Source organism: Coregonus clupeaformis, chromosome 8 (assembly GCF_020615455.1).
Source record: "Coregonus clupeaformis isolate EN_2021a chromosome 8, ASM2061545v1, whole genome shotgun sequence".
NCBI classification, from domain to species: domain Eukaryota; kingdom Metazoa; phylum Chordata; class Actinopteri; order Salmoniformes; family Salmonidae; genus Coregonus; species Coregonus clupeaformis.
In genome coordinates this window covers 66714896-66737101 of record NC_059199.1, presented here as the reverse complement: position 1 = coordinate 66737101, position 22206 = coordinate 66714896, and the positions used below count along the sequence as shown (strand labels likewise).

Below are 22206 nucleotides of genomic sequence, written 5' to 3'. Positions count from 1 at the left end.
CTCTCATCTGATCTCCCCATACTGAGTCCTCTACTAGTCCTCTCATCTGATCTCCCCATACTGAGTCCTCTACTAGTCCTCTCATCTGATCTCCCCATACTGAGTTCTCTACTAGTCCTCTCATCTGATCTCCCCATACTGAGTCCTCTACTAGTCCTCTCATCTGATCTCCCCATACTGAGTCCTCTACTAGTCCTCTCATCTGATCTCCCCATACTGAGTCCTCTACTAGTCCTCTCATCTGATCTCCCCATACTGAGTTCTCTACTAGTCCTCTCATCTGATCTCCCCATACTGAGTCCTCTACTAGTCCTCTCATCTGATTTCGCTTTTGTCTTCCACTTCTCCTCTGTTTTATGTCCTCTTTTACACTTTTCTCTCCCCCCCCCCTATCTCTCTCTCTCTCAGTCTGTAATGTTTAATGTATCCATAAAGGCTCTGTCCTGGTTTACAAGGCAAAGTCATTACAGCCAAGCATAAACAACAGGAAATTACATCTTTCACATTCAATAAACCGCAGCACCCTCAGCCGTAAGCACTCCTATTATTTCATATTAGGCACCAAAACGCACTTGGGCGCGCAAAGGCCCTGACACACAGGCAGCCCATAGCAGAGACACACACACACAGTACACATGAGCAGACTGTACACACACAGACACACACACACACACCACATTAGGCCCCAATCCCAATCCAGTTCTCTCTGGAACAGTATCCAGTCTCCATGCTTAGTGTACAGTGTTCCAGGATTTGATTGGCTTTGTCCGTCCTTTGTTTTCCTAATGCTGAATACTGTATAGCCTGAAGCCTTCATTATGGACCTATAGCCTGCCAATGAGCCTTACAGCACAGTGTAATGGTACTGTACCACACTGTACTGTACTGCATAACAGACAGGCCAGGGAGAGAGGGAGGGAGAAGGAGGGAGAGAGAGACTGATCTCCCCAGCAGTCAGTCTAAATAAGGAGAAGGAGAGACAGATCTCTCCAGCAGTCAGTCTAAATAAGGAGAAGGAGAGACAGATCTCTCCAGCAGTCAGTCTAAATAAGGAGAAGGAGAGACAGATCTCCCCAGCAGCCAGTCTAAATAAGGAGAAGGAGAGACAGATCTCCCCAGCAGTCAGTCTAAATAAGGAGAAGGAGAGACAGATCTCCCCAGCAGTCAGTCTAAATAAGGAGAAGGAGAGACAGATCTCACCAGCAGTCCGTCTAAATAAGGAGAAGGAGAGACAGATCTCCCCAGCAGTCAGTCTAAATAAGGAGAAGGAGAGACAGATCTCCCCAGCAGTCAGTCTAAATAAGGAGAAGGAGAGACAGATCTCCCCAGCAGTCAGTCTAAATGAGGAGAAGGAGAAACAGATCTCCCCAGCAGTCAGTCTAAATAAGGAGAAGGAGAGACAGATCTCCCCAGCAGTCAGTCTAAATAAGGAGAAGGAGAGACAGATCTCCCCAGCAGTCAGTCTAAATAAGGAGAAGGAGAGACAGATCTCCCCAGCAGTCAGTCTAAATAAGGAGAAGGAGAGACAGATCTCCCCAGCAGTCAGTCTAAATGAGGAGAAGGAGAAACAGATCTCCCCAGCAGTCAGTCTAAATAAGGAGAAGGAGAGACAGATCTCCCCAGCAGTCAGTCTAAATAAGGAGAAGGAGAGACAGATCTCCCCAGCAGTCAGTATAAATAAGCCAGTCCTGTTTAATTGCTCCCATTCCCCCTGTAGATCATTTTAACATGGCGTCTTGACTTCTTCACCAGTACGCCAAACATATATTACAGAATGTATGAGTAATCCTGTCCACCAAGGAGTATTTCTTCATAATCATAATTTCTTCCTCTTTCACATCATTTCTTCCTCTTTTTGTATTTCTTTCTTCCTCTTGTGTTGTGCTCCGTGATGTTTAATATCCTGTTGCTTGTCACCTCATTCTCTAACCTTGTTCTTTCATTTAATCCATCCTTTTTCTTCAAAAAATGTCTGGTCCAGTTTAGACCTTTCAGTGACCGTTTGTTTCATCATTGATCTCCCATCTTTATGTTATCTGATATTTGGTGGTCTAGGTGTTTGTGCTACTTTGTTGAATATGCTTTGTGTTTGGACCTGAAATCAGCATAAATAAATAAAAAGTAGAGACAGAGGGAAAGAGGGAGGGAAGGAGAGACAGATCTCGCCAGCAGTAAGTCTAAATAAGGAGAAGGAGAGACAGATCTCGCCAGCAGTAAGTCTAAATAAGGAAAAGGAGAGACTGATCTCCCCAGCAGTCAGTCTAAATAAGGAGAAGGAGAGACAGATCTCCCCAGCAGTCAGTCTAAATAAGGAGAGGGAGAGACATATCTCCCCAGCAGTCAGTCTAAATAAGGAGAAGGAGAGACAGATCTCACCAGCAGTCAGTCTAAATAAGGAGAAGGAGAGACAGATCTCTCCAGCAGTCAGTCTAAATAAGGAGAAGGAGAGACAGATCTCCCCAGCAGTCAGTCTAAATAAGGAGAAGGAGAGACAGATCTCTCCAGCAGTCAGTCTAAATAAGGAAAAGGAGAGACAGATATCCCCAGCAGTCAGTCTAAATAAGGAGAAGGAGAGACAGATCTCCCCAGCAGTCAGTCTAAATAAGGAGAAGGAGAGACAGATCTCCCCAGCAGTCAGTCTAAATAAGGAGAAGGAGAGACAGATCTCCCCAGCAGTCAGTCTAAATAAGGAGAAGGAGAGACAGATCTCTCCAGCAGTCAGTCTAAATAAGGAGAAGGAGAGACAGATCTCTCCAGCAGTCAGTCTAAATAAGGAGAGGGAGAGAGCATATATCCCCAGCAGTCAGTCTAAATAAGGAGAAGGAGAGACAGATCTCTCCAGCAGTCAGTCTAAATAAGGAGAAGGAGAGACAGATCTCTCCAGCAGTCAGTCTAAATAAGGAGTAGGAGAGACAGATCTCTCCAGCAGTCAGTCTAAATAAGGAGAAGGAGAGACAGATCTCCCCAGCAGTCAGTATAAATAAGGAGAGGGAGAGACATATCTCCCCAGCAGTCAGTCTAAATAAGGAGAAGGAGAGACAGATCTCACCAGCAGTCAGTCTAAATAAGGAGAAGGAGAGACAGATCTCTCCAGCAGTCAGTCTAAATAAGGAAAAGGAGAGACATATCTCGCCAGCAGTAAGTCTAAATAAGGAAAAGGAGAGACTGATCTCCCCAGCAGTCAGTCTAAATAAGGAGAAGGAGAGACAGATCTCCCCAGCAGTCAGTCTAAATAAGGAGAGGGAGAGACATATCTCCCCAGCAGTCAGTCTAAATAAGGAGAAGGAGAGACAGATCTCACCAGCAGTCAGTCTAAATAAGGAGAAGGAGAGACAGATCTCTCCAGCAGTCAGTCTAAATAAGGAGAAGGAGAGACAGATCTCCCCCAGCAGTCAGTCTAAATAAGGAGAAGGAGAGACAGATCTCTCCAGCAGTCAGTCTAAATAAGGAAAAGGAGAGACAGATATCCCCAGCAGTCAGTCTAAATAAGGAGAAGGAGAGACAGATCTCCCCAGCAGTCAGTCTAAATAAGGAGAAGGAGAGACAGATCTCCCCAGCAGTCAGTCTAAATAAGGAGAAGGAGAGACAGATCTCCCCAGCAGTCAGTCTAAATAAGGAGAAGGAGAGACAGATCTCTCCAGCAGTCAGTCTAAATAAGGAGAAGGAGAGACAGATCTCTCCAGCAGTCAGTCTAAATAAGGAGAGGGAGAGACATATCTCCCCAGCAGTCAGTCTAAATAAGGAGAAGGAGAGACAGATCTCTCCAGCAGTCAGTCTAAATAAGGAGAAGGAGAGACAGATCTCTCCAGCAGTCAGTCTAAATAAGGAGTAGGAGAGACAGATCTCTCCAGCAGTCAGTCTAAATAAGGAGAAGGAGAGACAGATCTCCCCAGCAGTCAGTATAAATAAGGAGAGGGAGAGACATATCTCCCCAGCAGTCAGTCTAAATAAGGAGAAGGAGAGACAGATCTCACCAGCAGTCAGTCTAAATAAGGAGAAGGAGAGACAGATCTCTCCAGCAGTCAGTCTAAATAAGGAAAAGGAGAGACAGATCTCCCCAGCAGTCAGTCTAAATAAGGAGTAGGAGAGACAGATCTCTCCAGCAGTCAGTCTAAATAAGGAGAAGGAGAGACAGATCTCCCCAGCAGTCAGTATAAATAAGCCAGTCCTGTTTAATTGCTCCCATTCCCCCTGTAGATCATTTTAACATGGCGTCTTGACTTCTTCACCAGTACGCCAAACATACAGTACAGTATGTATGAGTAATCCTGTCCACCAAGGAGTCCCTTCCATACCCCCAGGCCTCTGGCCCCAGAGGCCCACAGAACATAGAGTTATTCAGGCTGACACCTCAGGCCAAGGGCCCTCACTCTAAAGGCTCCAGAACCGGAAGGTCCCGGAACAAGACGACATGGAGCAGGGAGAGAGTTAGAGTTGATAAAGGAGGGATGAGGAGGAGTGAGACAGTGTGACAGAATGTGTGTGAGACAGTGTATGGGAGCTGCTTTCTGTCACAAAGTAAACCTGGAAAGTATAGTCAGTGAGAAAGAATGTCTGTTCGGTGAATATTCATTCACACACAAAAACACACACACACACATATTCCGTTCAACACAGAAACCCCCGTCCCATTCGCTCATCTCTAGTTGCCAAGAAAACACTTAGTGTCGCCACGTCTCTCTCTGATCTGGGGACAATTCCCTGTCATTATTCACAGACGGACACTCCAACCAAAACAGGAACAATGGCAAGCATTACATCTGTCCACTATGTCATCCTTCCAATCTTCCATTCCCCTTCACTCATTCCGTTAGCATGGGGAGACCTAACCACACGATACTGCACAGACAGACCGAGAGAGTGTGTTCTTCCTCTTGGAGTCTCTCTAATCAGGATTTAGTTTCCATCTAACATCCTTTATCCACCTCTCTGATAAAGTCTAAATAAAGTTAGAGCCATCTTTAGTCTTTCTCTGTTTGCTTTCTCTCTCTTTTACTTTCTCTCTCACTTTCTCCTTCTCTCTCTCCCTAATTTATTCCTCTGTTTTTGTTTCTAGCTAAATGCTACTGTAGCTGTTGTTGTCGTGTTTCTAGCTAGCTGCTACTGTAGCTGTTGTTGTCGTGTTTCTAGCTAGCTGCTACTGTAGCTGTTGTTGTCGTGTTTTTAGCTAGCTGCTACTGTAGCTGTTGTTGTTGTGTTTCTAGCTAACTGCTACTGTAGCTGTTGTTGTCGTGTTTTTAGCTATCTTCTACTGTAGCTGTTGTTGTCGTGTTTCTAGCTAGCTGCTACTGTAGCTGTTGTTGTCGTGTTTCTAGCTAGCTGCTACTGTAGCTGTTGTTGTCGTGTTTCTAGCTAGCTGCTACTGTAGCTGTTGTTGTCGTGTTTTTAGCTAGCTGCTACTGTAGCTGTTGTTGTTGTGTTTCTAGCTAACTGCTACTGTAGCTGTTGTTGTCGTGTTTCTAGCTAACGGCTACTGTAGATGTTGTTGTCGTGTTTCTAGCTAGCTGCTACTGTAGCTGTTGTTGTCGTGTTTCTAGCTAGCTTCTACTGTAGCTGTTGTTGTCGTGTTTTTAGCTAGCTGCTACTGTAGCTGTTGTTGTTGTGTTTCTAGCTAACTGCTACTGTAGCTGTTGTTGTCGTGTTTCTAGCTAACGGCTACTGTAGATGTTGTTGTCGTGTTTCTAGCTAGCTGCTACTGTAGCTGTTGTTGTCGTGTTTTTAGCTATCTTCTACTGTAGCTGTTGTTGTTGTGTTTCTAGCTAACTGATACTGTAGCTGTTGTTGTCGTGTTTCTAGCTAGCTGCTACTGTAGCTGTTGTTGTCGTGTTTTTAGCTATCTGCTACTGTAGCTGTTGTTGTTGTGTTTCTAGCTAACTGATACTGTAGCTGTTGTTGTCGTGTTTCTAGCTAGCTGCTACTGTAGCTGCTGTTGTTGTGTTTCTAGCTAACTGATACTGTAGCTGTTGTTGTCATGTTTCTAGCTAGCTGCTACTGTAGCTGTTGTTATCATGCTTTTAGCTAGATGCTACTGTAGCTGTTGTTGTCGTGTTTCTAGCTAGCTGCTACTGTAGATGTTGTTGTCGTGTTTCTAGCTAGCTGCTACTGTAGCTGTTGTTGTTGTGTTTTTAGCTAGCTTCTACTGTAGCTGTTGTTGTCGTGTTTCTAGCTAGCTGCTACTGTAGCTGCTGTTGTTGTGTTTCTAGCTAACTGATACTGTAGCTGTTGTTGTCATGTTTCTAGCTAGCTGCTACTGTAGCTGTTGTTATCATGCTTTTAGCTAGCTTCTACTGTAGCTGTTGTTGTCGTGTTTTTAGCTAGCTGCTACTGTAGATGTTGTTGTCGTGTTTCTAGCTAGCTGCTACTGTAGCTGTTGTTGTTGTGTTTTTAGCTAGCTTCTACTGTAGCGGTTGTTATCATGCTTTTAGCTAGCTGCTACTGTAGCTGTTGTTATCATGCTTTTAGCTAGCTGCTACTGTAGCTGTTGTTGTTGTGTTTCTAGCTAACTGCTACTGTAGCTGTTGTTGTCGTGTTTCTAGCTAGCTGCTACTGTAGCTGTTGTTGTTGTGTTTTTAGCTATCTGCTACTGTAGCTGTTGTTATCATGCTTTTAGCTAGCTGCTACTGTAGCTGTTGTTATCATGCTTTTAGCTAGCTGCTACTGTAGCTGTTGTTGTTGTGTTTCTAGCTAACTGCTACTGTAGCTGTTGTTGTCGTGTTTCTAGCTAGCTGCTACTGTAGCTGTTGTTGTCGTGTTTTTAGCTAGCTGCTACTGTAGATGTTGTTGTCGTGTTTCTAGCTAGCTTCTACTGTAGCTGTTGTTGTTGTGTTTTTATCTAGCTTCTACTGTAGCTGTTGTTGTCGTGTTTCTAGCTAGCTGCTACTGTAGCTGTTGTTGTTGTGTTTTTAGCTATCTGCTACTGTAGCTGTTGTTATCATGCTTTTAGCTAGCTGCTACTGTAGCTGTTGTTATCATGCTTTTAGCTAGCTGCTACTGTAGCTGTTGTTGTTGTGTTTCTAGCTAACTGCTACTGTAGCTGTTGTTGTCGTGTTTCTAGCTAGCTGCTGCTGTAGCTGTTGTTGTCGTGTTTTTAGCTAGCTGCTACTGTAGCTGTTGTTGTTGTGTTTCTAGCTAGCTGCTACTGTAGCTGTTGTTGTCGTGTTTCTAGCTAGCTTCTACTGTAGCGGTTGTTGTCGTGTTTATTTTGAATTCTAAATGGCTGGATTACTTTAGTCTCATGTCACAGTTTCCACAGCAATGGGAAAAGGTCTGGTCCTGGCTAGTCCTGGCCCAGTTCTGTACATTAGCAGGAAAAGGTCTGGTCCTGGCTAGTCCTGGCCCAGTACTGTACATTAGCAGGAAAAGGGCTGGTTCTGGCTGGTCATGCTACAGTACTGCACAGTAGCAGGAAAAGGTCCTGGCTGGTCTTGCTACAGTACTGTACAGAAGATCACTTCATGGAGCTAATGCACTGCATGAAAATTCTCAGCTACAAAAGAGTGATCAAATTAGGATCCTACATCTGTAGATATTCCTGCTTTGCACTTGGGTCCTACTGTCTTCATTGATAAAAGTATCTGCTTGTAGAACGGTGCTTGTATGTTTTTTGATTGATATGCAATGTTTTAATGTTTTTTGTTTCCTCACGGTAAGTAATGATATTACCAAAGGAATCTCTACCTAACCTTTTTCCTCCATTTTTTATCTAACCAATAATCTTCCTTATTCCATGCTGCATTGGACTAACTAACCAATAGGATGATGAGGAGGGCATCTGGGCATAGCCAATCCCTGCCCTCTCTCTCTCTCTCTCCACCATTTTGTACAGAAGGGTGAGCGATCGTCTTTTTACTGGAGAATGCTGCCTTCTTCATAATCGTAATTTCTTCCTCTTTCACATCATTTCTTCCTCTTTTTGTATTTCTTTCTTCCTCTTGTGTTGTGCTCCGTGATGTTTGATCTCCTGTTGCTTGTCACCTCATTCTCTAACCTTGTTCTTTCATTTAATCCATCATTTTTCTTCAAAAAATGTCTGGTCCAGTTTAGACCTTTCAGTGACCGTTTGTTTCATCATTGATCTCCCATCTTTATGTTATCTGATATTTGGTGGTCTAGGTGTTTGTGCTACTTTGTTGAATATGCTTTGTGTTTGGACCTGAAATCAGCATTTTTAAAAACACTCAATTGGATTAAAGTGATCATAATGGACCTGTTCAGAGGGAGAGAGTTACAGACAGTATGCAGGTACACACATTCACACACACACACACACACACACACACACACACACACACACTCACACACACACACACACACACACACACACACACAAATGTATACATCTAAGTTCTGTATCTGCTTAGATATCGTAGTGCGTCATGGAAACATACCACACACACCATGTACACTACTCGAAGCTTGGCTCTGATTAGCTAGCCATATTCAAATAAATTACTGTCATCTGAAATATAATATTCAGTCCGATCCCTCTCGGCTTTCAAGAGCACTTACTGTTTGGCTCTCAGAGAGAGAGAGAGAGAGAGAGAGAGAGAGAGAGAGAGAGAGAGAGAGAGAGAGAGAGAGAGAGAGAGAGAGAGAGAGAGAGAGAGAGAGAGGACCTGGCCACTCTCTTTTCCTTCCTCTCTCCTTCCAACAACAGCGTTCTCATGTTCTCTCTTCCGCTGACAATTTTGATGGATGGCCTTGTGGACGCAGATTGAAAGTACAGCTCTACTGTACGTGCTCCTCCATATGAGCAGCACATGTTTCCTTTATATGCCGTTAGCCTGGTGCGTTAGCGTGTTGCTACAACTGGCGCTGGTTCTCTATGGGCTTTCCCACAACAGAGGCTAACATGTTAGCAGGACGCTAACATTCTAGCACAGGTTCCCCTTGGGCTTTCCTACAACAAATGCTAACATGCTAGCAGGGCACTAACATGGCTACAGGCCCTGACACTGTTGCTCTAGTGGTAATTAATTAGCCTTTAGCGCTCCCCTGCTGATACTAGCGGCAGAAATCCTGCATGCTGGAATGTACATACACCGCCTGAGCAGTTGCGTACAGGAGACACACACATGCGTGTGCAATTCACCATAGAGCATTGCTTTAGAACAGTGAGGTATTGTGCAGGTCCTGAACTGTACACAGTGACAGGAATCACTTAGCCAGAACTGTGGCTCCTTTCTCCCACTAGCTCTCATTACCTTCTGACCCACAGGCCGGGCTCCTCAGTAACACTGACCCAAAGGCCCGAGCTCCTCAATAACACTGACCCTCAGGCCGGGCTCCTCAATAACACTGACCCACAGGCCGGGCTGCTCAATAACACTGACCCACAGGCCGGGCTGCTCAATAACACTGACCCACAGGCCGGGCTCCTCAATAACACTGACCCACAGGCCGGGTTGCTCAATAACACTGACCCACAGGCCGGGCTGCTCAATAACACTGACCCACAGGCCGGGCTGCTCAATAACACTGACCCACAGGCCGGGCTCCTCAATAACACTGACCCACAGGCCGGGCTCCTCAATAACACTGTCAAACATACAGTATATCTGAATCTATACACTGCATAATCTGTAGTATGCTATCTACTTGAAATAGTATAACTATGCAGAACGTCTACAGTTTCTGAATATTTGTTGTACATTTGAAGAGGTACAGGTGTACAGTAAGTCTGCAGTATTCTAAACTTTGTCACTCAAATGAAGGAGTACTTCCTGTCCATTTTGGTGTTTACAGTCCCTTCTAGTTTAGTTGTACACAGTACCGTTACAGTACCACCCTGCTAGTCTGTGAAGTTTAATAAAAACAGTTCACTATGAATCAAGTTTAACAGTCTAAACACAGGCGTGACATTTAGCCTTCTGACCTATCAGTAGACCTTTTAACGTCCCCCACACAAACACACACGCTCACACACACACACACACACACACACACACACACACACACACACACAACCACCACTACCCTGATTTAAACCAAAGTAAGGAGCCTAAAGCTCTACTCTCTGTACTTTGAGCCTTGTTTTATTGGACAGATGAGCCACTACCTATGTATGTAGCAGGCCCATGTACTAACATGACTCAATAAAACAAGTCTGGGTGGGTGGTCGAACCTCTCTCTCTCTATATACTATCTCATGTACGTAGCAGGCCCATGTACTAACATAGCTCTGAGCCCTGGTTCAATAAAACATGTCTGGGTGGGTGGTCCAACCTCTCTCTCTCTATGTACTATCTTGTGCGTAGCAGGCCCATGTACTAACATGACTCAATAAAACTAGTGTGGGTGGGTGGTCGAACCTCTCTCTCGATATATACAGTATCTCATGTCTCTATAGACTATCTCATGTATGTAGCAGGCCCTAGGGCTGTTGCGGTGACCGTATTACCGCCACACCGGCAGTCATGAGTCATGACCGCAGTAAAATTCCACGTGACCGCTGAGTCACGGTAATCACCTCTTATGCACTCAGGACATGCGTTGGTAGTAGCCAACTCGCTAATGACCCGGCTAATGGCCTGGTACTCAGGGCTCTATTGTCCCACTAACCACTCTGATATCAATGCAAATGCCATCGAAAATCACATCGAACACTTATCATCAAAACAGTACCGTGCTTTTAAAACTCACCTCACTGTGATTGACCAATTTGGAGAAAGAAGTTCAACAACAGGTTGAAACTGAGTGGAAAACATGGTCGTTGTGGATGTTGTTTCAAAGCCTAACAACGAAATGGACGATGGTGATGATTCATTCAAAACACCATTAGGCATAATAGAGCTTATGCATATGCATAGTGTCTTCGAAAAGTATTCAGACCCCTCCCCTTTTTCAAAATGTTGCTACGATACAGCCTTATTCTAAAATGTATTAAATAAAAATGTTTGTGATCAATCTACACACAATACCCCATAATGACAAAGTGAAAACAGTTTTTTATAAATGTTTGCTAATTTATTACAAATAAAAAACAGGAATACCTTATTTACATAAGTATTCAGAGCCTTTGCTATGAGACTCGAAATTGAGCTCAGGTGCATCCTGTTTCCATTGATCATCCTTGAGATGTTTCTACAACTTGATTGGAGTCCACCTTTGTTAAATTCAATTGATTGGACATGATTTGGAAAGGCACACACCTGTCTATATAAGGTCCCACAGTTGACAGTGCATGTCAGAGCAGAAACCAAGCCATGATGTCGAAGGAATTGTCCTTAGAGCTCCGAGACAGGATTGTGTTGAGGCACAGATCTGGGGATGGGTACCAAAACATTTCTGCAGCATTGAAGGTCCCCAAGAACAAAGTGGCCTCCATCATTCTTAAATGGAAGTAGTTTGGAACCACCAAGACTCTTCCTAGAGCTGGCCGCCCGGCCAAACTGAGCATCGGGGAAAAAGTCCTTGGTCAGGGAGGTGACCAAGAACCCGATGGTCACTCTGACAGAGCTCCAGAGTTCCTCTGTGCAGATGGGAGAACCTTCCATAAGGACAACCATCTCTGCAGCACTCCAGCAATCAGGCCTTTATGGTAGAGTGGCCAGACGGAAGCCACTCCTCAGTAAAAGGCAATATGACAGCCCGCTTGGAGTTTGCCAAAAGACACCTAAAGGACTCTCAGACCATGAGAAACACGATTCTCTGGTCTGATTAAACCAATATAGAACTCTTTGGCCTGAATGCCATGTGTCACGTCTGGAGGAAACCTGGCACCATCCCTACGGTGAAGCATTGTGGTGGCAGCATCATGCTGTGGGGATGTTTTTTAGTGGCAGGGACTGTGAGACTAGTCAGGATCGAGGCAAAGATGAACGGAGCAAAGTACAGAGAGATCATTGATGAAAACTTGCTCCAGAGCGCTCAGGACCTCAGACTGGGGCGAAGGTTCACCTTCCAACAGGACAACGACCCTAAGTACACAGCCAAGACAACGCAGGAGTGGCTTCGGGACAAGTCTCTGAATGTCCTTGAGTGGCCCAGCCAGAGCCCCGACTTGAACCCAATCGAACATCTCTGGAGAGACCTAAAAATAGCTGTGCGGCGACGTTCCCCATCCAACCTGACAGAGCTTGAGAGGATCTGCAGAGAAGAATGGGAGAAACTCCCCACATACAGGTGTGCCAAGTTTGTAGCGTCATACCCAATAAGACTCGAGGCTGTAATCGCTGCCAATGGTGCTTCAACAAAGTACTGAGTAAAGGGTACTTATGTAAATATAATATTTCCGTTTTTTATTTTTTATAAATTTGCAAAAAAATCTAAACTTTTTTTGCTTTGTCATTATGGGTTATTGTGTGTAGATTGATGAGATTTTTTTTCTATTTTAAATCAATTTTAGAATAAGGCTGTAACATAAACAAAATGTGGAAAAATTCAAGGGGTCTGAATACTTTCCGAATGCACTGTATGAGCCCAAGCCCGAAAAAATGAACTAAATTAAAATTATTACTCATGGCAACAACAAAAACACAACAATTAAACAAATTCTTAAATCAGTTTTCTAGCATTTTTTATATTTTCATAATTAATAGGCTGACTCATTACCTTTAGCTACATAATATCTCACCACCGTGCATTTCCATCTCCTCCCCTCTCTCCTTCATTCCTTTCTCGAGCGCGCAGAGAGAGGGGCTGTCAACAGTCTAATGAAATATGTTTCCTTGTGAAAACATGTTGCTATCGATGTTTCCGAACATATAGTGAGGGAAAAAAAGTATTTGATCCCCTGCTGATTTTGTACGTTTGCCCACTGACAAAGACATGATCAGTCTATAATTTTAATGGTAGGTTTATTTGAACAGTGAGAGACAGAATAACAACAACAAAATCCAGAAAAACGCATGTCAAAAATGTTATAAATTAATTTGCATTTTAATGAGGGAAATAAGTATTTGACCCCTCTGCAAAACATGACTTAGTACTTGGTGGCAAAACCCTTGTTGGCAATCACAGAGGTCAGACGTTTCTTGTAGTTGGCCACCAGGTTTGCACACATCTCAGGAGGGATTTTGTCCCACTCCTCTTTGCAGATCTTCTCCAAGTCATTAAGGTTTCGAGGCTGACGTTTGGCAACTCGAACCTTCAGCTCCCTCCACAGATTTTCTATGGGATTAAGGTCTGGAGACTGGCTAGGCCACTCCAGGACCTTAATGTGCTTCTTCTTGAGCCACTCCTTTGTTGCCTTGGCCGTGTGTTTTGGGTCATTGTCATGCTGGAATACCCATCCACGACCCATTTTCAATGCCCTGGCTGAGGGAAGGAGGTTCTCACCCAAGATTTGACGGTACATGTCCCCGTCCATCGTCCCTTTGATGTGGTGAAGTTGTCCTGTCCCTTTAGCAGAAAAACACCCCCAAAGCATAATGTTTCCACCTCCATGTTTGACAGTGGGGATGGTGTTCTTGGGGTCATAGGCAGCATTCCTCCTCCTCCAAACACAGCGAGTTGAGTTGATGCCAAAGAGCTTTATTTTGGTCTCATCTGACCACAACACTTTCACCCAGTTCTCCTCTGAATCATTCAGATGTTCATTGGCAAACTTCAGACGGGCCTGTATATGTGCTTTCTTGAGCAGGGGGACCTTGCAGGCGCTGCAGGATTTCAGTCCTTCACGGCGTAGTGTGTTACCAATTGTTTTCTTGGTGACTATGGTCCCAGCTGCCTTGAGATCATTGACAAGATCCTCCCCGTGTAGTTCTGGGCTGATTCCTCACCGTTCTCATGATCATTGCAACTCCACGAGGTGAGATCTTGCATGGAGCCCCAGGCCGAGGGAGATTGACAGTTATTTTGTGTTTCTTCCATTTGCGAATAATCACACCAAATGTTGTCACCTTCTCACCAAGCTGCTTGGCGATGGTCTTGTAGCCCATTCCAGCCTTGTGTAGGTCTACAATCTTGTCCCTGACATCCTTGGAGAGCTCCTTGTTCTTGGCCATGGTGGAGAGTTTGGAATCTGATTGATTGATTGCTTCTGTGGACAGGTGTCTTTTATACAGGTAACAAGCTGAGATTAGGAGCACTCCCTTTAAGAGTGTGCTCCTAATCTCAGCTCGTTACCTGTATAAAAGACACCTGGGAGCCAGAAATCTTTCTGATTGAGAGGGGGTCAAATACTTATTTCCCTCATTAAAATGCAAATCAATTTATAACATTTTTGACATGCATTTTTCTGGATTTTGTTGTTGTTGTTCTGTCTCTCACTGTTCAAATAAACCTACCATTAAAATTATAGACTGATCATTTCTTTGTCAGTGGGCAAACGTACCAAATCAGCAGGGAATCAAATACTTTTTTCCCTCACTGTATTTCACTTGGTTTCCCAAATTAAGCACTGGGTAGCTGCAGGAACAGGGTTGGACAGCCCATGGCATTCAGAGTTTGGGCAGAATGTGGCTGGTGCATGGAGTGAAATAACCGGAGTAGCCTACCTGGCATGATTGAAAAACTAACAGACGGGAAAGCGGCCTCCATTCACTATTTGAGTGCATACGGATGACTTTTATTTTTTTGCCCCTGCCCCTGTTCCTGCCCATTTGATAATGGGCCATTCTAAATGGAAACTAATTTGACATATTAGTAAAGATAAGATTCAATTGAGAATAGTATGATGGGTGAAAATATTTTTTGTACAACTTTCTCAACTCATCAATAGCCTATAGTCACACCATGCTGCCCATATATGATTTGATTTCTAACACATTCTAAGGTTTGTATCATTCACAACTAAAGTTGTCAAATAACTCTAAATCTGGTGTGTAGGACCTGTTTCAAATGATCACTTTTACGCTCAACATAGCCACTTCATATGCGTACTCGCTCCAGAATGTGAAAAAATATCCTTTCTATTTTATTAAGCTAAGTTCTATTATATTCTTCTTACTATAATATCATATAATATAAAATAATGGCACGGGACTTATAAGCATGTATTGTCTGCTAAATGAACAAGCCTACAGCCTATGGCTGTATATAGATTGTATATAGATTTTCTATTGTGTTATTGACTGTACATTTTGTTTATCCCATATGTAACTCTGTGTTGTTGTTGTTTTTATCGCACTGCTTTGCTTTATCTTGGCCAGGTCTCAGTTGTAAATGAGAACTTGTTCTCAACTGGTTTACCTGGTTAAATAAAGGTGAAAATAAATGTTCTTCATATCATGATGTTTCTTTAGACCTGCCTAAAATAAATTATGAATTTATTGTGAAGGTGTATATTAAATTGATGTATTATACTTTTTTATGTAGATGTTCCAAAGGGGTGGATCAGCGGTTGTATGCTTGGAGGCCTGGAGATGCTAAACGTGTTTATGTTAATTAATGGTCATTTACCGTGAGACTGGCAGGCTTTTACAAGACAATAACTGGCTGACAAAATGTCATGACCGCCACAGCCCTAGCAGGCCCATGTACTAACGTGACTCAATAAAACTAGTATGGGTGGGTGGTCGAATCTCTCTCTCTCTCTGCTAATCACTTTCTCCATCTCTTCTTCGTTAACTCCGTCGTGTTATGCTATATGGTGTGCAGCCCAGCAGAAAACACATTGTTGCTTTAGATAATTGATGCACGTCTGTGTTTTGGTGGAGGTTCCTGTCTTTTGTGACTTCATTGTTACCAGTATGTGTGTGGTCTCTGGTTTCTGAATGGAGAGCTCTAAAACTGTCACCTTGGAGATGGAGAAAACTTGTGAGACTGGTTATTAATGTCCCGTACTCTTACTTCAGTTAGATGTATTAGTTGACATTACATAATGCATTTGATAGAAGGAGACCGCTGAGGGGAAGAAGAGAGAGGTTAGCAGGTTTTAGGGAGACTTGTATTCCTCTTCCCTCTAATAGAGAGTTACACAGACACACACACACACACACACACACACACACACACACACGCACACACACACACACATGCTCTGTGGGTTTGGGCAGGGTGGATGGGGCTGGACACCACTTATGTACCATTATCTAGTAGGACTATAATGCGGTCAGGGGGAATAGTCAATACGCTGGCTTATTTACTAAGGGGTTGACGAGCAATTTATACCAGACCAGTGTTTCCTCTGGAGTGAGAGAGAGAGAGCTAGAGAGGGAGGGAGGGAGGGAGAGCAAAAGAGAGAGAGAGTGAGTGAGGGAGAGAGCGAGCGAGATAGTCCTCAAACACGCTCTTGTCCCTGTCTCCTGTCTCACCACCACTCTCCCTCTCTTTTAGGAGATAGCTTTAGAAGCCAGACCCATGATTTGATTTAAGAGGCCTACTTAACTCATGGTGATTATACTCAAACAACAGAACACAGAGGCCTACTTAACTCATGGTGATTAAACCCAAACAACAGAACACAGAGGCCTACTTAACTCATGGTGATTAAACCCAAACAACAGAACACAGAGGCCTACTTAACTCATGGTGATTATACTCAAACAACAGGTCACAGAGGCCCAGAGGTGTAGTCCAGGGTATACGCTGGTATACGGCGTATACCTACTTATTTTTCAGTCAGCATTGCGTATACCCACTTCTAAATCCCCCCTGATGCGCATCATTCAGTAATATCTGTGAGTCAGATTGCCTATTTTCTTCCTCGGGGATAGTGAAGCCATGACCCACCCTCCTCTGCCTCTAATTGGCTGGTACTCGCTGCTTTCACTGATTAGATTGGTTAACTTTAGGCATGAGGACTGATGAGCCAATCAGAGGCAGAGTAGGGCGGGTCATGCCGAGGAAAATATCGCTAATACCTCAGGTGCCAGTGAAAAAAAAAAAAAAACTCAGGTGCCGGTGCCACTTGACTACGATAACGGCAGCAGACCAAACAACGGATGAAGAAAGGACACAAGCGGCGGTGTGCCACCCCAGTTGATGGAAGACATCATTCTGAGGTAAGTTTTAAGGTGGTTTCCAAATGAATCATTATTTTAAACTACTGGCAAATTGCCAGTGACTGCACATTTAGAGGAGAAGAGATGTTGCCGCCAATAGTTAGTGCGAGTCGGCTAACGTTATGAAGCTAGCTACGTAGATTGGGATAATGTGGGGAAACCGGGGCATTGTTGGTTTTCAGTAAGTGTTTAATCAACCCAGTTCATAAGAATTTCATACCAGACTGATGAAACTGATTATCTCAATGTTTATGAAGCTTGTTTATTATTGTAAAGGTCTAAATTATAACGTTAGCCAAGTTACTAAGCCCTAAATTATAACATTAGCCAAGTTACTTAGCCCTAACTAACCTATATGATCTAGTTTAATTGCATAGTAGCTAAGCTGGTAGTTGATTTTTAAGTAAGTTAAAACACAAGAATGGGGACAAATAGTTTAAGATTCAGCCTAAAACAATATTGAGGTCTAATCAGGCTGTCTTATTTTGTATAGGGACAGGTAACCATGAAAAGGAAGGGAGATATTGCAGACTTTTTTTGTAAAGAGGCACAAATCAGGCCCAGATCAGGCCCAGGCAGACCCCACCCCTAAAACCAGCAGCCCTGGCAGCTCTCAACCGGGAGCTAGCCAGGCAAGTCAGTGTGAGCATAGAGAAGGATCCAGTCTACCACCACCAGGTCAGAACACACAGGCAGTAAATTGCATCTCCAGTTTATTGAAAAGTGAAGCCTCACACTGTAACAAAAGGTGATTTTGACAGATTAAGCCTCATTTTGAATTTCTGTGTGATGTTATTTATTTTATTGCCCTTCTATTTATTTTGTCTGTATCCATGTTTGTTTTTTACAATGCTACTGTTATATAACATTTTGTGTTAAATTTGTTGTTTTTTTGTTAAATAAACTCTCCCAAGTATTTCACTCACTAATCTCCTGTATGCTTCAGCTTCACTTGCTGAAAATATTTCCACTTGGTTATGCAGATTGTTAATGTAAAGAGGGGGACCCATGTCTTGCTGATGACTATTGTGATCACAGTAGTGTGTGTGTGTGTGTGTGTGTGTGTGTGTGTGTAAGTGTGTGAGAGAGAGAGAGACAGGGAGATGCATAATTAGTTTTGTTGTTGTCTGTAGACATCAATAATGACTGGCCAGACCTGTGGAGTGCTAAACAAACAGAAGACTTCAAATCCAAGAACCCCTGGTTGGGATCCAAAAACAAAAAATTGGGTAAGTTTAGGTAGATTGCTAGTTTGGGTAACTTCTGAAACAGTGGGCACAGATAACTTTGTGTGTGTGTGTGTGTGTGTGTGTGTGTGTGTGTAAAGGACCATGCACACGTACAGCTGTGGATACAGGAGTAGTTACATTGTTTGTTTATGCTTCGCAGGATGTCTGGTCTGTAGCAGTGTGAACTCCATTGGGATCGACAAGGAGCAAGGACAAGGTGTATCGCTCTCAAGAGAATGGATGAACTTTGAAATTCAAGTGTCTGGCCAGGGAAGTAGAACAACAAGTTTGTCAATCTTGAGAAATAAGGTGAGGAAACATGCGTTGTCCAAGGCCCACACTCAGGCTGTGAAGGTGGCAGAGCAACAGAAAGAAGCTGCCATTGAGAATGCAGTGGAGACTATGACTGAGTCCTACATGAAGGAAACTGAAGCTGTGTTTCGAACAGCCTACCATCTGGCCAAAAAGAACCGACCCTTTTCTGACCATGAGAGCCTCATTGAGCTGCAGGAACTGAATGGTGTAAAAATGGGCTCAATACTTCATTCACGTTACAGTGCAACACAAATAATACAACATGTTGCTAGTGAGATGCAGAGCAAAATCATCAGTAGCATTATAGCATCATCCAGTAAGTTAGCTGTCCTAATTGACGAGGCATCTTCTTTAAGTCACAAAGCTGTCATGACAGTTTCTATTAAAGCATCAATTCAAGAAGAAAGCCCTGAGTTCATATTCCTGGAACTTGTTGAACTGGAAAATCAGAGAGCAGATGGCATATTACAGGCGTTACTCACCTGTTTAACTAATGCTGGCTTTACAGAAGAGTGGCTTCATGAAAACTGGGTAACATTTGTATCTGATGGAGCCAGTGTCATGCTAGGAAAGAAGTCAGGAGTAGCAACCAGACTGACTTTGAGATTCCCAAAGCTTTTTGTATGGCACTGCATGAACCATAGACTTGAACTTGCTGTGTCAGATGCAGTTGATGAGGTAAACTCTGTCAATCACTTTAAAACTTTTATCCAGAAGCTATACTCTCTGTATAGTGTGTCAAACAAAAATGAACGTGAACTTGTTAATGCAGCAGCTGAAGTAGGCTCACAACTTCTTCGCATTGGCAGAATCTTGGATGTACGCTGGGTGGCCAGTAGCTTTCGGACTGTTCGTGCTGTTTGGACATCCCTGGGAGCTCTTGTGCAGCACTTTAAAAATGCTTGCAGTGATGAGATGAGGTCCACCAAAGAGAGGCAGATGTACAGAGGTTTGTTAGACCGTGTTCAAAGTCCAGAATTCATTTGTGACCTTGGCCTCATGTACGACACTCTCCATGAACTAAGTCTCCTGTCACAGGAGCTTCAGTCTCGTTCTATAACGCTCCTCAGAGCAGAGCATCTGCTGAAACGCTCAATCAGAGTGATCCAGTCATTCAAAGAGAGTCCAGGTGAGAAATATAGTGAGGCTTTAGAAGCAAAACAGACTGGGGAGTATCGGTCTATAGCCCTGAAAACAAATGCAAAGCTGAAGTCTATCAATCCAGGCCAGTTCTTACAAAGCCTTGTGAACAATCTGGAGAAACGCTTGTCTTTTGAAGATGAGACCATCATGGACCTCAGCATCCTTGATCAGAGTAAGTGGCCATCAAAGCCCAGCATCCGCCATGGTGAAGAACAAGTTAAGCGACTGTGCAAGCGATTTAACTTGTGCACAGACCAAGCACTGAATGGGATGCGGGACCTACTGGAAGAGCCCAGTAGTGAGCCCAAGGACCTAAAACCACTTATGAACTGTATGAAAACATTCCCTGTCGGTACAGCAGAGTGTGAGAGGAATTTTAGCCTTATGAACAATATAAGCTCAGACAAGAGGGCTGTCCTTCTGATCTCAAACATATCAAACTTGATGATGATTAATATCAACGGCCCACCAACTTCCAAGTTTGATCCTAGAAAATATACAAGGACCTGGTTGAAGAGCCATCGTGCTGCCTCTTCGGTGCGTTCTAGACAGTGCAGTGTGAAAGCTCCTGCAGAAAGCAAATTTGTCTGGAATATACTGTAGTATGAGCAAAGGTCAGAAACCCAGTGCTGGGTTGAGAGAGTATATCACTGTTGATGTGTTGTTAATGCATATATTTTTGTTAATTGTTAACTAAATATTGTTGTAACATATTTTGTTGAATGATTTACCGGTAAATGAACATGTTCAAAACAAAGCATATAGCAATATGAACAAGGATGCATTGTCACCTTCAGATTTGAAGTATTTTATTTAAATAAATGTGCAAAAATAATCGAAACACCATTTCCTGTTTGCCTCATGATAAATACATTTTACATTCATCCAGGCTGCTCTTGTGACCAGTAGTAACTACAAACTGCTCCTAATCAAGTCATGATCATTTTATAATAGTGTGCAAGTAGAAATTACATATTTTTGGGTAAACTAAATCATAGTCTTACATGTCACTGTTTCTAAAACAGGGCTTTTTTCTGGACTACTTAAAAAAAAAAAAGGTGAATACTGAGAGTATACCCACTTCTCCAGGGACCACTACACCACTGCAGAGGCCTACTTAACTCATGGTGATTATACTCAAACAACAGAACACAGAGGCCTACTTAACTCATGGAGATTATACTCAAACAACAGAACACAGAGGCCTACTTAACTCATGGTGATTATACTCAAACAACAGAACACAGAGTCCTACTTAACTCATGGTGATTATACTCAAACAACAGAACACAGAGGCCTACTTAACTCATGGAGATTATACCCAAACAACAGGACACAGAGGCCTACTTAACTCATGGTGATTATACTCAAACAACAGAACACAGAGGCCTACTTAACTCATGGAGATTATACTCAAACAACAGAACACAGAGGCCTACTTAACTCATGGTAATTAAACCCAAACAACAGGTCACAGAGGCCTACTTAACTCATGGAGTTTATACTCAAACAACAGAACACAGAGGCCTACTTAACTCATGGAGATTATACTCAAACAACAGAACACAGAGGCCTACTTAACTCATGGAGATTATACTCAAACAACAGAACACAGAGGCCTACTTAACTCATGGAGATTATACTCAAACAACAGAACACAGAGGCCTACTTAACTCATGGAGATTATACTCAAACAACAGAACACAGAGGCCTACTTAACTCATGGAGATTATACTCAAACAACAGAACACAGAGGCCTACTTAACTCATGGTGATTATACTCAAACAACAGAACACAGAGGCCTACTTAACTCATGGAGATTATACTCAAACAACAGAACACAGAGGCCTACTTAACTCATGGAGATTATACTCAAACAACAGAACACAGAGGCCTACTTAACTCATGGTGATTAAACCCAAACAACAGAACACAGAGGCTTACTTAACTCATGAAGAGGCCAAGTCATTTGACTTTGATGACAGTGGGTGGACATTAGGAACTGTGTGGACCAGTGGAGGCTGGTGTGAGGAGCTATAGGAGGACAGGCTCCTATAGCTGAATGGAACGGAGTCAAACATGTGGTTTCCATATGTTTGATGTGTTTGATTCCGTTCCATGTATTTAATTCCGACTATTACAATGAGCCCGTCATCCTATAGCTCCCCCCACCAGCCTCCACTGGACTGAATTGTCTTAAGGAAATTGTCATTAATGGGGAAATGACTGGGTCATTGGCTAGTTAGTTGCACAGACACGCATGCACACACATAGGCATGCACATACACACACACACACACACACACACACACACACACACACACACACACACTCTTAGTACTGCAATCTTGGGTCAGTTGGTACAGTCATGTTGGAGCGATTGGTTCTTAGATTCTGATGAACTCTGTAGTCTAACCACCCACCAATTCACCCTCATTATCCTCATTATTAAACCTTCTCTCCTTCCCCTCTCTCTATCTCTATCTCTCTTTCCCCCTCTCTCTCTCCTTCCCCTTTCTCTATCTCTTTCCCCCTCTCTCTCTCCTTCCCCTCTCTCTATCTCTCTTTCCCCTATCTCTCTCCTTCCCCTCTCTCTATCTCTCCTTCCCCCTCTCTCTTCTTCCCCTCTCTC

General features: G+C 43.4%; 2 protein-coding genes across 12 annotated transcripts in view; both read left to right on the top strand.

Annotated features, from left to right (window-relative positions):
• The window catches only part of LOC121570285 (ELKS/Rab6-interacting/CAST family member 1-like), a 377938-nt gene that overhangs the window by 272623 nt on the left and 83109 nt on the right, over nucleotides 1–22206 (top strand). For 3 of the 9 annotated variants that reach the window (XM_045222188.1, XM_045222187.1, XM_045222186.1), the window contains one exon: nucleotides 7755–7829. The exons of the other annotated variants lie outside the window; for them this stretch is intronic. In XM_045222188.1, the coding sequence (XP_045078123.1) occupies nucleotides 7755–7781 (27 nt within the window). In that variant the 3' untranslated portion in view covers nucleotides 7782–7829. The remainder of the gene's footprint in view (nucleotides 1–7754; nucleotides 7830–22206) is intronic. 9 annotated transcript variants of the gene reach the window in all.
• Nucleotides 16428–20400, top strand: LOC123491425 (E3 SUMO-protein ligase KIAA1586-like). 3 transcript variants are annotated; one of them, XM_045222189.1, is made up of 3 exons: nucleotides 16428–16886; nucleotides 18020–18115; nucleotides 18276–20400. In XM_045222189.1, exon 3 carries the CDS (start codon nucleotides 18356–18358, stop codon nucleotides 20174–20176), a length of 1821 nt encoding a protein of 606 aa, XP_045078124.1. In that variant the 5' UTR covers nucleotides 16428–16886; nucleotides 18020–18115; nucleotides 18276–18355; the 3' UTR covers nucleotides 20177–20400. The 3 variants fall into 3 exon arrangements, with proteins under 3 accessions (XP_045078124.1, XP_045078126.1, XP_045078125.1); XM_045222191.1 differs by having other exon boundaries at nucleotides 16428–17564; XM_045222190.1 differs by having other exon boundaries at nucleotides 16428–17634.

What these genes read in the sequence shown, in the direction of transcription:
- LOC123491425 (XM_045222189.1), top strand. Translation starts at nt 18,356, where the DNA reads ATGAACTTTGAAATTCAAGTGTCTGGCCAGGGAAGTAGAACAACAAGT.